The sequence below is a fragment of the Monodon monoceros genome, unplaced genomic scaffold (assembly GCF_005190385.1).
Source record: "Monodon monoceros isolate NGI ecotype Baffin Bay Population unplaced genomic scaffold, NGI_Narwhal_1 Super_Scaffold_4, whole genome shotgun sequence".
NCBI classification, from domain to species: domain Eukaryota; kingdom Metazoa; phylum Chordata; class Mammalia; order Artiodactyla; family Monodontidae; genus Monodon; species Monodon monoceros.
The window spans coordinates 41,612,169-41,625,464 of record NW_021703781.1 but is presented as its reverse complement, the minus strand read 5'-3'; the positions used below and the strand labels follow the sequence as shown (position 1 = coordinate 41,625,464).

At 34.1% G+C, this 13,296-nt stretch overlaps 1 protein-coding gene across 1 annotated transcript in view; it reads right to left on the bottom strand.

Annotated features, from left to right (window-relative positions):
* PCDH15 (protocadherin related 15) overlaps positions 1-13,296 on the bottom strand; it is a 1,088,571-nt gene that overhangs the window by 89,417 nt on the left and 985,858 nt on the right. The window contains exons 26-27 of the mRNA XM_029245143.1: positions 12,978-13,087; positions 10,668-10,808 (exon numbers count right to left, since the gene is read on the bottom strand). Coding sequence (XP_029100976.1) covers positions 10,668-10,808; positions 12,978-13,087 — 251 coding nt within the window. The remainder of the gene's footprint in view (positions 1-10,667; positions 10,809-12,977; positions 13,088-13,296) is intronic.

The window sequence follows — 13,296 nt, the reverse complement described above, 5'->3', positions numbered from 1 at the left end:
ATTTTTTGCTGCAACATAAATCTGTGAATCTTCAAAAATCCAAGTAACCAGATACTTAAAATTTTTAAGCATCAGTCATAGTAAAAATTGAAAATAAATTTTCATTATGACAGAACATGAAATCTAGCACTATAAACTTCAAGTAATATGCCACTCCTCTACACCTGTCCCCACAGTGCCCAGCTTAGCATTTCATTCAACCACATTTGGGCCCTAAATTGATTTTTGAAAAGTTAAGTAGAATTTCCTTGATTTGTCTGCCCAACATCACTTCCTCCCTTATTTTGAACATTGAATTCCATCTTTTTCCCCTTGGGTTACTGTACTTCCATACTCCATGTGCTTAGTGGAACTGTCAATCACAGTGCTCTGCACTCCACACTTGGCCAGGTGTACATGTCTCAACCCAGGCTAATTAGATTCTCCCCCTCAGATCTTTGAGCTTCAAGGTCCATGATCCCAGCTGTCTTAAAGATACTGCCCCCAAAAGCAGTGTTTTGAGTTTCTGACTAAGATTGCTGAAGCTTCTCTCTTTTCTTGTCCTTTCTTAGATCTTATTAAGCTTTTGCTTTGATTGTACAAGTCACAGAGTATTCTACTGAGAAGTTCTTTTAGTATAAATCAGTCAGAGGTGGTTCCTGTTGCTTCCAACCAAATAACTGTTCCAAGTACAGGTGGAAAGACCAACTTAGTCCACATCAGAGAATGGGGACCATATCTCCCTACCTACAGAAAAAGTTTGGATTTTCCATCCCAAGGTACCAAAAGACATTATAAACTGCAAATTTTCTGTTTAGTGTTGCAAAACTTAAGTATTATATTTTAGCATATTTTCCCCTATGTTGTCATGGATGATTACATTATTTTGACCATTCTTTTTGGGGAAAATGTTGTCTATTTTTGTACTTACATTATCTGGCTGTCAATCAAGATAATGGTACTCAAATCTAAAGACTCCAAAAGATGTCATGACTGTGTTTCTAAAATGTCACAGCCTACAACCATTGTTTACACAAAGAGCTTAGAAACATGTGGACTCCTTTGTATACAATAATCTACAGGAATAAATGAAGCACTTTTAGTATGTGATTGCTATATTTTTAAGTGTCACTCAAACATATCACAGCTAGTAATAATAACAAAACAATAATAATAATTATTATAGCTTTTTTTATTGGATGTCTACAGCGCTCTAATAAGGTAAATGCTTTGCAGGCATCATTTTGCTTAAAATTCTCAAACACCCTAAGAGGAATAGACATATTTATCTTGATATAATCTTGAAGATTCTAAAGCTTAGAAAGGTTAGTAAAAATCAAAGATGCATCTGGAACCCAGGCCTGCCTGATACCAAATTCAGGAATCTTAAACAATTTATTATATCAGAGTTTTAGTTATCTGCCTTTTTCTCTGCTGTTCTATTAAGGTTATTTTTTAATCTTGAGATGTTTCATTGGTAAATCTTCTGAATTACAATACTTTTCTTAATAAATATTTTTTTACAGAATTGCCATTTACCTCTTTTAATCTCATGTATATCTTAACATTTATAGAATATCATCTAGTAGAAATCTTCCATAAATGAAATTGAGCTATTGGACTGGATAGAGTATCTGCCTTGCGCATTTTAATAAAATATAAACATAGCAATCTCTATCAGGAAATCTTGATGGCAAGAATATACCGTAAATTAATAACTAGGAACAGACTTTCAAAATTGAAAGTGATAGCATTTAAAATAATGATTTCCCTTAAATTGTTTGTCTGTAATTATTTTTAAGATATTACATAGGGAACTAATTAGGTACAAGATACCAAGAGGGAGAAAAACAGGAATAAGACTGATTAATTGAACTTATAAAAGTTCCTGGGAATAAAAAAAATGAATTCCCTTCAGGAGAAGAACTGACTACTAGACTTGTTTTGAATAATGGTTAAAAAGAATGACAGGCTAAATTTATGTTTCTTATGTCTGAAACATAAAATTCTGTTTCTGCTTTTACATTTATATAGTATGTAAATTAAACTGAAATGCATGCCTCATAAAATATAAATATTAATAAGAATACACTAAATTTTTAAATTGTGTCTATTGTGTAGACTTAACCAAGAAATCCTTGATCTATAGTTTCCTTTCCATCCACATGCAGGTCTTCTCTATTTATTTGGCATTAGCTATAGTCACTGTGTATCCCAAGTAAGTGTCATCCAACATATTTTTATTAGTCATAAATTTCCTTGAATATCTGTAACGTTTGCAGTTTTTGCCATTTTCTACCTTTCTTGAAATGCCTTCTTTCATTTGACTAACCGATCATCATTACACAAATTTTACTCCTTTTCTCCATGGCCTCTTATGGCTATTCCTTTCTCTCACTCACTAAATAAATGGCCTCCCTCAAACTCAGTCTTTTGCTCTTTTCTTCTGCCAGTGTCTCAGAGAGACAAGGTCAGATGGCCCTGGAGGGTCATTAACTCTCCTCTTTTGCCAGATTAACAAATAACGAGGTCACTGTATCTGGTTTAGCTTGACCTAGGAAAGGCCAAGCAGGATTGAGAACCCCACTGAGGTTGAGACAGTGAAAACTTCTGAAGGTTCAACCTATTTATAAAATCTTCCTATGTTGACACTCTCCCCCATATTTCTTTCTATTATTTAAACATAATGCTGAAATTTACTTTTGTCTAGTTAATCGACGGGAAGCTTTTTTTTTTCTCAAAATAATCAACCAGTAAGTTCGGCTTCTTGTTAAACTTGGCAAAATAGAACATGTCACCAAAAGAAAGAAGGTTTTCATTTTTTATGAGATAAAAATAAATAAAATAATCTAACAGCTATCTAAATATTTAGCAAAATATTAAAAAGACTTGTGCTATCTTAACCTGTAGAGAAGACCTGACCTTGATTATATAACAACAGAGTGTAGAGGGCCAATAACTGTGCTCATAAACAAAATGAAGATAATGTATTTAGCAGCAAATCCTGATAATTTTTCCCATATTTTAAATTTTTATTGAAACACAGTCGATTCATAATGTTCTGTTATTTCCCATATTTTTAATGACTAAAATGAACTTTATGTTTATGTTGTATAGATAGTGGCTCAAGCTTTCCATTTCTGAAAACATTGATATTTCTATAATACATATGACTTAACAGATTTCACTTCTGTGCACAGTTTCATATGCATTTAATATGGCTTAGTTTGCCGCTATTGAAATCGTGGATATTTTTGAAACAAAAGGCATGGAGTTTCTATTGCATACTTTTGGGACTTCATTATTAATCACATGACTGCTGCTCCCAGAAATAGAATATAAAGTAAAAATATTTGTGAATGAGTGAATAGTCTCCCATTTTAAATTCAGACCAATCCCAATTGAAATTCAGACTAAAAAGGCAAAATAAATATATAGTTAATTAACTGTAATAATTAAACAGATGTTCTCATGAATAAAGAAAATTATACCTCCTGTCTTTTAAGTCCTGGCACTTAATCTTAGATGTAAGTTAAGGAGAACCATTTTATGCACTCTTGGACTATTAAATATTTTAATTTTAATTGCCAGTAAAAGCAATATAAAATGTTTTCCTCATGAAACATGATTTTTTCTGCATAGCACATGTGAAGAAATACATATTATAATCTACAATGTAATTTAGAAAGGTTAACTGCACATCTCTGTCATCAATTCAACAAACCACTTCTGGGATCAATGGAAGAACTTTGCCTCAATGCACTTAGCTTCAGAAATGTATTAATAAAATTCTATAACCATTTTAAAATCACATTTCCAAGCAAAGCTTTTCACACAACTAAATTGTCTTCTTGGACAGATAGATTTTTTTTCTTTAAAAATGTAGTTGTCTCAACTGTGTATTTATATAAAATACTTAGAGTGTTTGAGACAAAAATACCATAAAGGATCTATGGCATTAGTTTTCATATAGTAGTCCTCAAGTTTTAAAGTAATAAAGTATGAATATAGGTTCTAAAAAACTGTGGTCATATATTTATAGTACAAATATAAGGCCTTGAATATACCTGGGATTTTAGGACTGAAAAAATAACATGTAACATGCTGCAGTGTTGTTACCTAAATTATATCAGGAATGCTTTTGTAAGTCAGTCAATCATGAGTAAAGAGTCATTAACATTATTTGTCACAGACCTTCTGTTTGGAGCCAGAAAAGCCAGGGAAATGAGATGTATTACAAGCTTGTACCCTAAAGCAAAACCATAAAGTGAAATCAATATCATTTGAGTTGTTTTAATACCAGTTTAAGGTTTATCTTAATTGTCCTGTCATTTATTCCTTATTGAAAGGCTAGTTATTGCATCAAAACACAATGATATATTTATACAAAGCTATGTTTTTTCTTCCACACTTGAAGATAATTTTACTGTAAAAGAAAAATTGCACTTCAATTGTGAAATTCCATATATCAAACTGAGCTCTAATAAAATTGCACATTATGTATTATTGCTTTTGTTTTATATAAGATAAAAAATGGTGATGACTTTGTGGCAGAAATATTGATATAAGTTTCTGAGGAATTTCTCAAGGACATAGGCTCCTTGAAATCTCTTTGGGGCCAATAACTTTCATCCTGAAGACCCAGGAGAGACTGAGTTGTTCAGGGGAGATAGAGAATTTATTACAGTGCTATATGTCAATTTTATCTCAATAAAACTGAAAGAAAAAAAAATGTTTCAACTACATTCTGCTCTCCAGCCACACTGAAATGGTGAGCTTAATATGGGCATATGGAATTTAATTATAAAAGCCTGTTTTTTCTTTTCTGCTCTCCCTTTCATCCTGCTGATCTGAGGCAATCTTTTTTCTGCTGTTGAATAAAACCTCAAGATATTCCATAATTTAAAAAAATAAACAGATTTAGTTAATAGAAAGTACTATGATCATATTGTTTTTTTAAAAAAGATTCCCTAGTTCAATATATTAATCAATACTTCAAATCTCATTTAAAGGTAAAACTTTTTCTTCCTTTCCAGCTAAGATGTGCTCCTGGAAAGTATCCTGTCTTTGAAGAAGAGATTGTAAGAGATTTCTTTTTTCTTTATTAATTACCTCTTCACCTATTTACTAGCAGCTGTTTGTTTAACACTCAGGTTGCCATCGTCTGGTATTAGAGATTGAGGAGGAAAGATTGGTAAGGTAGGCAGGAAAGTTTCGACTTAATCATTACTGTGAAACGGCTGAACACTTTTGGGCCAGACCTGTGTTTAAAACAGACTTTGTCAACAGGGCACTTTCAGTATTGGTGTTCTCTCCTGCTGCAACTTTATTTTGGAAGTGCTTTTCAATTACAGTTGACCTCTGAACAACATGGGTTGGAACTGCACGGGTCCACTTATTTTTCATAATAGTTATTTTGTAATAGTAAATACTACAGTACTATACTGTCCAAGGTTGGCTGAATTTGCTGTTTAACAAATGTTTTCTGTTAATTTGGATTATTTTATTCATCATTTGTTCATTCATTTGATCATATATTTATTATATTACCCACTACTTCCAAAGAAGATTAATGAAGCTTAAAAGATAAAAGTTAGTAGTTAAGAGAGGGAAAAAATATATCTAGAAGCCCTGGGTGAAAAATCTAAAGCACTTGAGGGAAAATTTAATCCTAAACTCGCTAACAGCACAGTGCAAGGACCTGAGAGGGCTATATAGTTCCTATTATCTTAAATTCATTGACTGTGAAAAAAATTCCCCTGATTCAACAAATATTTCAAATATCCTTGGATTAAGATAATGTGTTTAGGGATTTGAGGAAGACGACTAAGGTGACAATGTAATATTTGAATCTTCCTGAATCTTCCTCATTACTAAAAGACAGAGATTTGGATAGCAAAATATTGGGAGAAAATATACCATGCAATTGGCAATTCTAAAAAGCAAGACAATGTCTTGCAGGAATGCCTCCCTTTTGACAAAGACTTGCTATCACTTGCTATAAAAGCGGCAGACCCTCTAAGTTCTCTCCTGTGGTGCAATCCACTCATGTGCAGGTCTTAAGGCCCTACACTGCCTATGAGGTTTGGAGTTCAGGGAGCTGCATTGCTATGCTGATTGCTAAGCTGATACTCCTGCTTATACTTTTATAGGGAGTAATAGGGTCCTTGCATCTGACCCAGAAGTTTATTTTTTTATCTTGTACCAACATCCATAGAACTTTATTGGTTAAATTATTAACCCATGTAGTTATTCTTGTGGGTATTCTCCTGCTTTTATGTCTCCTCCCCACTATCAAGTTTTAAGTAGGATAATATCCTAGCATCAAACCAAAAACCTACAGATAATATCTAAAACTAAATAAGGCAACAAGCTAGCCTCCAGATCACAGAGTATGAACTTCTGAGGAAAACAAATGACATAAACCAGATCTCTGTACTAACTGCAAGTGTGATAACTACTGCTTTTAAGGGAGTTCAGAGAGGGCTAAGGGTTTCTGGTGGCCCTGAGAGCTGGTGAACCTCAAAGTTACCAGCACACACTAAATGAAGAAGATACTAAGTTAATATGAACGCAGTAGCAGGACAAAACTCCACACTAAGGAGAAAGGAAAAAACAGTGAGAGCAGAATATAAATTGAGCAGGACAGGCACAATAGGGGAAAAGCAAAGAAAACGTCTCCAAGTAAAATGGGAGTGCAGAGGAAAGCAAGCAGATTTCTAAAAGCTGAAGAATAATTTTTAACACATTATGAAAATAACTGAAACAGGTATTCTACAGCTGTGAATTGGAAAAGCATTCCTGAAACTACCCTGAAAGATTAAAAAGATAGAAGGTAGAAAGAGAAACATGAAAGATAGAAAAAGATCATGGTCAAAGCCACAAAGTAAAAAGAGAACAGTGAGCAAAAGAACAGAAACCTTTTCTTCTGCCTTTCCTATAGGGGTTGGACCTCAGAGTAATCAAATATTTGATATTGAGAGAGTTTTTATAGAAATATTTTGGCTAATACATATAGAAGAAATAAAAGGAAGGAATTAATAGTTGGGAAATGATTAACAGTGGCTGCTATTATCACAGGAGGAGAGAGCCAAAGAGACTTGGTGTACCTCCTTAAAGAAGTAGTGAGTTTCACCTATGATTTATTTCTTAAAAAACAACAACAAAAAACTGGATCTAATCAAGACTCCGGCTCTAATGACAATTTATAGGAAATAAAGAAGACAGAGAAAAATATGAAGTGACCCACTGAAGATACAGTTGTCGAAATCCAGGTTTCAGAGATCTGATTTCTCAAACAAATAAATAACAAGATGGATAAAAAGGAGTGACAATGGTGAAGCCTACAGATTAAAAGAGACTTAAAGAGCTGTCAGCCAACTGCAGTATATGAACTTATTTGGATTCAAATGTGAATAAATTTTTAGTACAAGTATCGAATGGATATCTGTTGATACTGAGGAATTTTTGTTAGTTTGGGGAGAGTAATAATGGTATTCTGATTAAGTTTTAAGAGTCTTTATCTTTAAGAGATACATACTGAAATACTTACAGATGAAATATTATGTCTCTGTGTTGTTTCAAAATAATGGAGTGAGACTAAATGAAAGATTTCCCAGGACTCAATGAAGTTGGGTAGTTGATACATAGAGGTTCATTATAATAGTCTGTAATTTTATTTACGTTTGAAATGTTCCCTGCTAAAAGATTAAAATGTCTTAAACACTGCTAATATCAAATTTTGGAAATGTGCTGTAATTTTTTTCTATTTTAATTATTAATTTGCTTTAAATATTAAATTCACTTACAGCATAGTTGTAAAACTTACTTTGAAAATTATTTCATTAATAAATTCTTGGTAAAGAAATTATAATAAAATCCTTCTTTAATGAATTAAATTTATTCTGTTTATTACCTTTATTCATATGATATGTGATAGAGCTAAAGATCATAGGGTAGCTAATTCTGAAGAAGGAATGAAACTTTAAACAATTAACCTCAATTTACATAATGGTCTTATTATTTGCATAGCTAATGGTAGGGTTTGATCATAGGCCATTAACAGTCATTAATAAGTGAAACTGTATTAGAAATACTACATGGGTTTGTACTTCAGACTCAAGAAGCAAAGGTTAGTCATGACACAGACACAGAGAATGGACTTGAGGACACAGGGAGTGGGAAGGGTAAGCTGGGACCAAGTGAGAGAGTGGCATGGACATATATACACTACCAAATGTAAACTAGCTAGCTAGTGGGAAGCAGCTGCATAGCACAGGGAGATCAGCTCGTTGCTTTGTGACTACCTAGAGGGGTGGGATGGGGAGGGTGGGAGGGAGATGCAAGAGGGAGGAGATACGGGGATATATGTATATGTAGAGCTGATTCAGTTTGTTATAAAGCAGAAACTAACACACCATTGTAAAGCAATTATACTCCAATAAAGATGTTTAAAAAAAAAAAAAGTCAGTCATGAAATGTTATTGGGTTGGCCAAAAAGTTCGTTCAGGTTTTTCCGTACGATCTTATGGAAAAACCCAAACGAACTTTTTGGCCAACCTGATAATAACAAATAGTCAAAGCATTAGGCATTAAACAAACTAACATTTAGCTTTTCGGCTTCACACATTTCTGAGAGGATAATTCATGAATTTGCTAACTGGTCTCACTGTGCATGCATACTAGGGCACATGTAAGTATACATGGGTGTATTAGCTAAACTTTTATTAGCCTCAGATTTACATTTAAATTACAGTGAGAATTAGTTTACTATACTCACATATGAAACATCAATATGTCTTTATGCCTAGAAATCAGAGCTATTTCTTGAAAAATGCTAGGGTCTACAACTTAAATATTTGGCAAAATTTTTTTCTAATTCTAACTTCCGTTTGTTTCAAAGAAAGATGACAAATGGTTTTCAATTAACTTTTACATTTATTTTTATTTGCAATAAGGTAGTTTACATTATGTAATTTAGAACTACTCTAACCTTTCAACTCCTGGTTTAGTCAATTTAATTTACAATTGAATTGTAAATTGTAAGCGTCCTCTATATTTTATAAAAATGTAATTGCTTGCAGTTTAAAGATTTTAAAAACTCAAATAACTGGTCTGCTATTTTTTTTTTTTTTGCGGTACGCAGGCCTCTCACTATTGTGGCCTCTCCCGTTGCGGAGCACAGGCTCCGGATGCGCAGGCCCAGCGGCCATGGCTCACAGGCCCAGTCGCTCCGCCGCATGTGGGATCTTCCCAGACTGGGGCACGAACCAGTGTCCCCTGCATCGGCAGGTGGACTCTCAACCACTGCACCACCAGGGAAGCCCCCTGGTCTGCTATTTTTAAACAATTATGTAAGTGATGCATAATCACTGAAGACAATTTAATTCCTGTAATTCCAAAGACACACTGTATATAATCTGATTTTTCCAATGATTTGGTTGTGCTTTTACAAACAACTGTGCAGGCCTCTACCTTAGATCCGTAAGTGAGATTTGAAATACATGAACAGAAGTGATTTATTTTTATGATCATCAATTGCTGAACTGATACAGAAAACTCTGTAGCACATCTTTTGCGTCTCACTCCCACCTTGCTTACTCTTCTCTTAGCCTGCTGGGGTGCTCTCTCTCTCTCTCTGGCATTCATATGGGTACTCTTGCTCTGGCTCTCAGGATCTCTTCTTTTTCCCTCTTTCCTGTTTTAAAGATGCTGATTGACGGAGTGCTGTGAGAGTATGTCCAGAAATGGGCCCGGAGTAAAATATAAATGTTTCATACCCTGTTTTGTTATTTATACTTTCTCTGGGCCTCTATTCTGCTAGTAGTTAAATTAAATCAGGTTTGCCTGGGTTTTCTAGGTTTTAAAAAATTTCCCATTCATTGTAACAGCTGATATATGACAATGTTAAGCTACAAAAAGATGGACTGCTTAATGTGCAAAGGAGTGTTATCTCAATGGATGGAAAAGAACAGTGTTTATCCCATTACCAGTAACATCTCTAAGAATCTATGCTGGCCCCCTTCACAAATTGGCTTTTACTTGGTTCACTGTATGGGTAAACTACACTACACCAAAATGTTGAAGAAAGATTTTGGAGTCAAAAGATAGCTTAAATCTCCCACTTTTCATTTACTGACAGTAACATTTTTTTGAAAAATCACTTAACCTTTTCTTGTCTTTGTAAAATGGGGATAATAAATCTCATTTCCTAGAAATGGGTGTGAATTAAGTATAATGCTAACATTATGATAAATGTTAGTCACTCTTTTTAAGATGCATTTACCTCTGCTCTAAGAAAATACAAAGTACCAGAAGCCACACAATTCAGTAAATGTATGGTAATCATGTGCCCCTTAACAATATACATTCCAAGGGGTTAGCCATAACTACCCAGTGTAATTAAGAATAAGGTTTTCTATGCAACATACACCAATAATGATGGCATTCCAGTAAGACTGTGCACAAAATTTGAAAACATTGTGTTATTACCTTGACATTTAAGAAGTATGAAGTCATTCTCTGCATTGTCATATATCAGATCTTAAAATGAATGGGCAGTCATCTTTGAGTGTTAATGATCTTTCTGCGTTCTCCACTGAGGATTTTATTTAGATGTATGTATTTCATTAGAAAATAAGTAAAAACACCATAAAATTCTTGTAAAATCCTTAAGTAATACAACTTACTTTTTGAAGGAACACGTAGGTTGGCGAGGACTACTTCCAGGGAATCAGCTTGGACTCGAAGTACATAGCTTGTCCTTGTCTCATAATCCAGAGGGCCATTCACATAGATTACACCCGTGATGTTATTAATTCCAAACTTATCTAGAATTAAAACGCAATTCCTTGGTTACTCTCTTCACACTATAAGGGAAAATAATTCTCTTTAAAAAGCACTGTGATTTTTAAAACACATATAATAAGAGTTACAAAATGCTGGCTTTGGAAACTCTGTTCCAGTTCCTGAAATTATCAACATCAGTGTTTCCCTAAATGCATGTTTTGAAATTCAAGTTTTTTTGAGATCCTCCTGGAAATTGATGTTTCTATGGTCAATTAAATCTGAAACAATGCATATACTATTTCCCTCACCGTAGATACACATAATCTTCTGCCATACTAAATGCTTCTAGAAAGTTTGTTTTAAAGAAATCCATTTAATTTTGTTTAAGCAATTATTTTATGACCTTATTGGATTATTATACTTTTTATGATTTAATGCATCTTATTATCCTGCAGATTTAGTGTTTTGCTAAGAATGTGAGAGGGAACAAACAGAACAAACATAATTTCATATGTTGATTATTCAGAAAATATTATTTATTATTCTAAATATCTTAAAATATTTTGCCCTGAAGTCTATTTATTTATTTATTTATTTACTGCGGTACGCGGGCCTCTCACTGTTGTGGCCTCTCCCGTTGCCGAGCACAGGCTCCGGACGCGCAGGCTCAGCGGCCACGGCTCACGGGCCCAGCCGCTCCGCGGCATGCGGGATCCTCCCGGACCGGGGCACGAACCCGTGTCCCCTGCATCGGCAGGCGTACTCTCAACCACTGCACCACGAGGGAAGCCCCTGAAGTCTATTTATTAAAATAAATTTGGTCATATATATTTGAGTGAAGGGCAGGGCACACTGGCAACCTTTGTAATACCCCACCTCTTTCACTCTCTCTGTCTTTTCCTCACTTTGGTTTTCTCCACAGCATTTATCACTACCTAAACACTATATGTTTATTAGCTTAATAATTGTTTAATAATTGTTACTATCTCCTCTTATTGGATTGATAAATTCTATGAGGGCAAGGATCTGTCTATTTTGTTCACTGCTCTATCCTAAGTAGCTAGAAGGTACTGTGTACATGATAGATGCTCAATAAATATTAGCTGAATAAATTGATAAGCAAATAAATTGAATGTAAAAAGAAACATTGTGGTGGAGTGTGGGTAATAAGTAGAGCCACTTTGCTAACTTCAAGGAAGAGAACAGATAGAATTACAGAAAAAATTATAAGAACATATTCAGAAATCTTAGCTTCAGTCAGATGTTATAAGTTCAAGGAAAAAGGAAAGTCAGTAATATCTGGAGAGGAGGCATAACAGCACAGGAGAAACAAAGACAATAAGAAAAGTACTACATTGAGCACTTGCTTCAGGGGCAGTAATTTCCAGTAATGGTTGGTCACTGAAATGCTTGAAAACAGCTTTTATAATTTCCTTGCAAACTGCTTTACAACATTAACATTCATTCGTTTAATATTGAATATGCATGTGTTTTTTAAATGTATATTAACTGGGTTTTTAGTTTGTTTGTTTTTTTACCACCTACAACATGCCAGACCATTTAACTCATAAAAAGGGAAAACCAAAGGACAACTAACCTGTGGGTCATAGGTGAAACAAAGAATCAATATGCAAATTGAAAAACTGAGTTATGAACTTATTCCCACAGGTTAGCAAACCATTCCATTCTCAGTGAAAAGTGATGGTAGACAAAACTCAAATTATTTATTTACTTATAACTGTTGATTATGTTTGATTTGACAGTTTGAGGACTCATACAAAAGGCTTTTTATCATGGATGTGGCTCTTTGGGCATTCACAGTTATTTCTGTTCCTAAAATTTCTTCAGGATTAGTTAATGTATGACATGGGGTAAGGGCTGTGGATGGCACAAAACAGTGGCAAGAGACTACTGCAGGCTATGATTATGACCAAAAGCTCAAAGTATGCATTAATTTTGAACACGTTATTAAAATATCCCTAATTCAGGGGGAGGGGAACACTTTCAGAATTGGATATTGAGTATTCCCTAAGGGAAATAAATAGCATTTGTCAATATAACTGGATTTTTAATCAGATTCAGCACATAGTTACATTTAAGTCAGACACATCTTACTAGAAAAATAGGGTAAAGAGTAATTAAGTCTGAAATTTATTCCAAATCTAAGTTTATTGTTTTATGATGAAAACACAGACTAAACATATACTCACCCTCTTCATTTCCTGCAACAATGGAGTACACAATACTCTGATTGATGGCTGCAGCAGAAATTACACCAACCATAGTCCCTCTGGTTGCAAGTTCACTTACTGGAGGCGGTCTGCAGGTTTAGAGAAGATAATTTATTTTCCTTGTCCATTTTGTCATGATGGAGTTTTGAATTTAATAATAGAATATGTTAGTTTTGTGCGTGTGTGTTTATTTGAATAATACTATTTTTTGAACTTTTCAACAAAGTAACACATTCAGACTCCAGCCCTAACTATGTTCAAAATTATGCAAATGTTCTTTGTTAAGAATGTCTTGTCA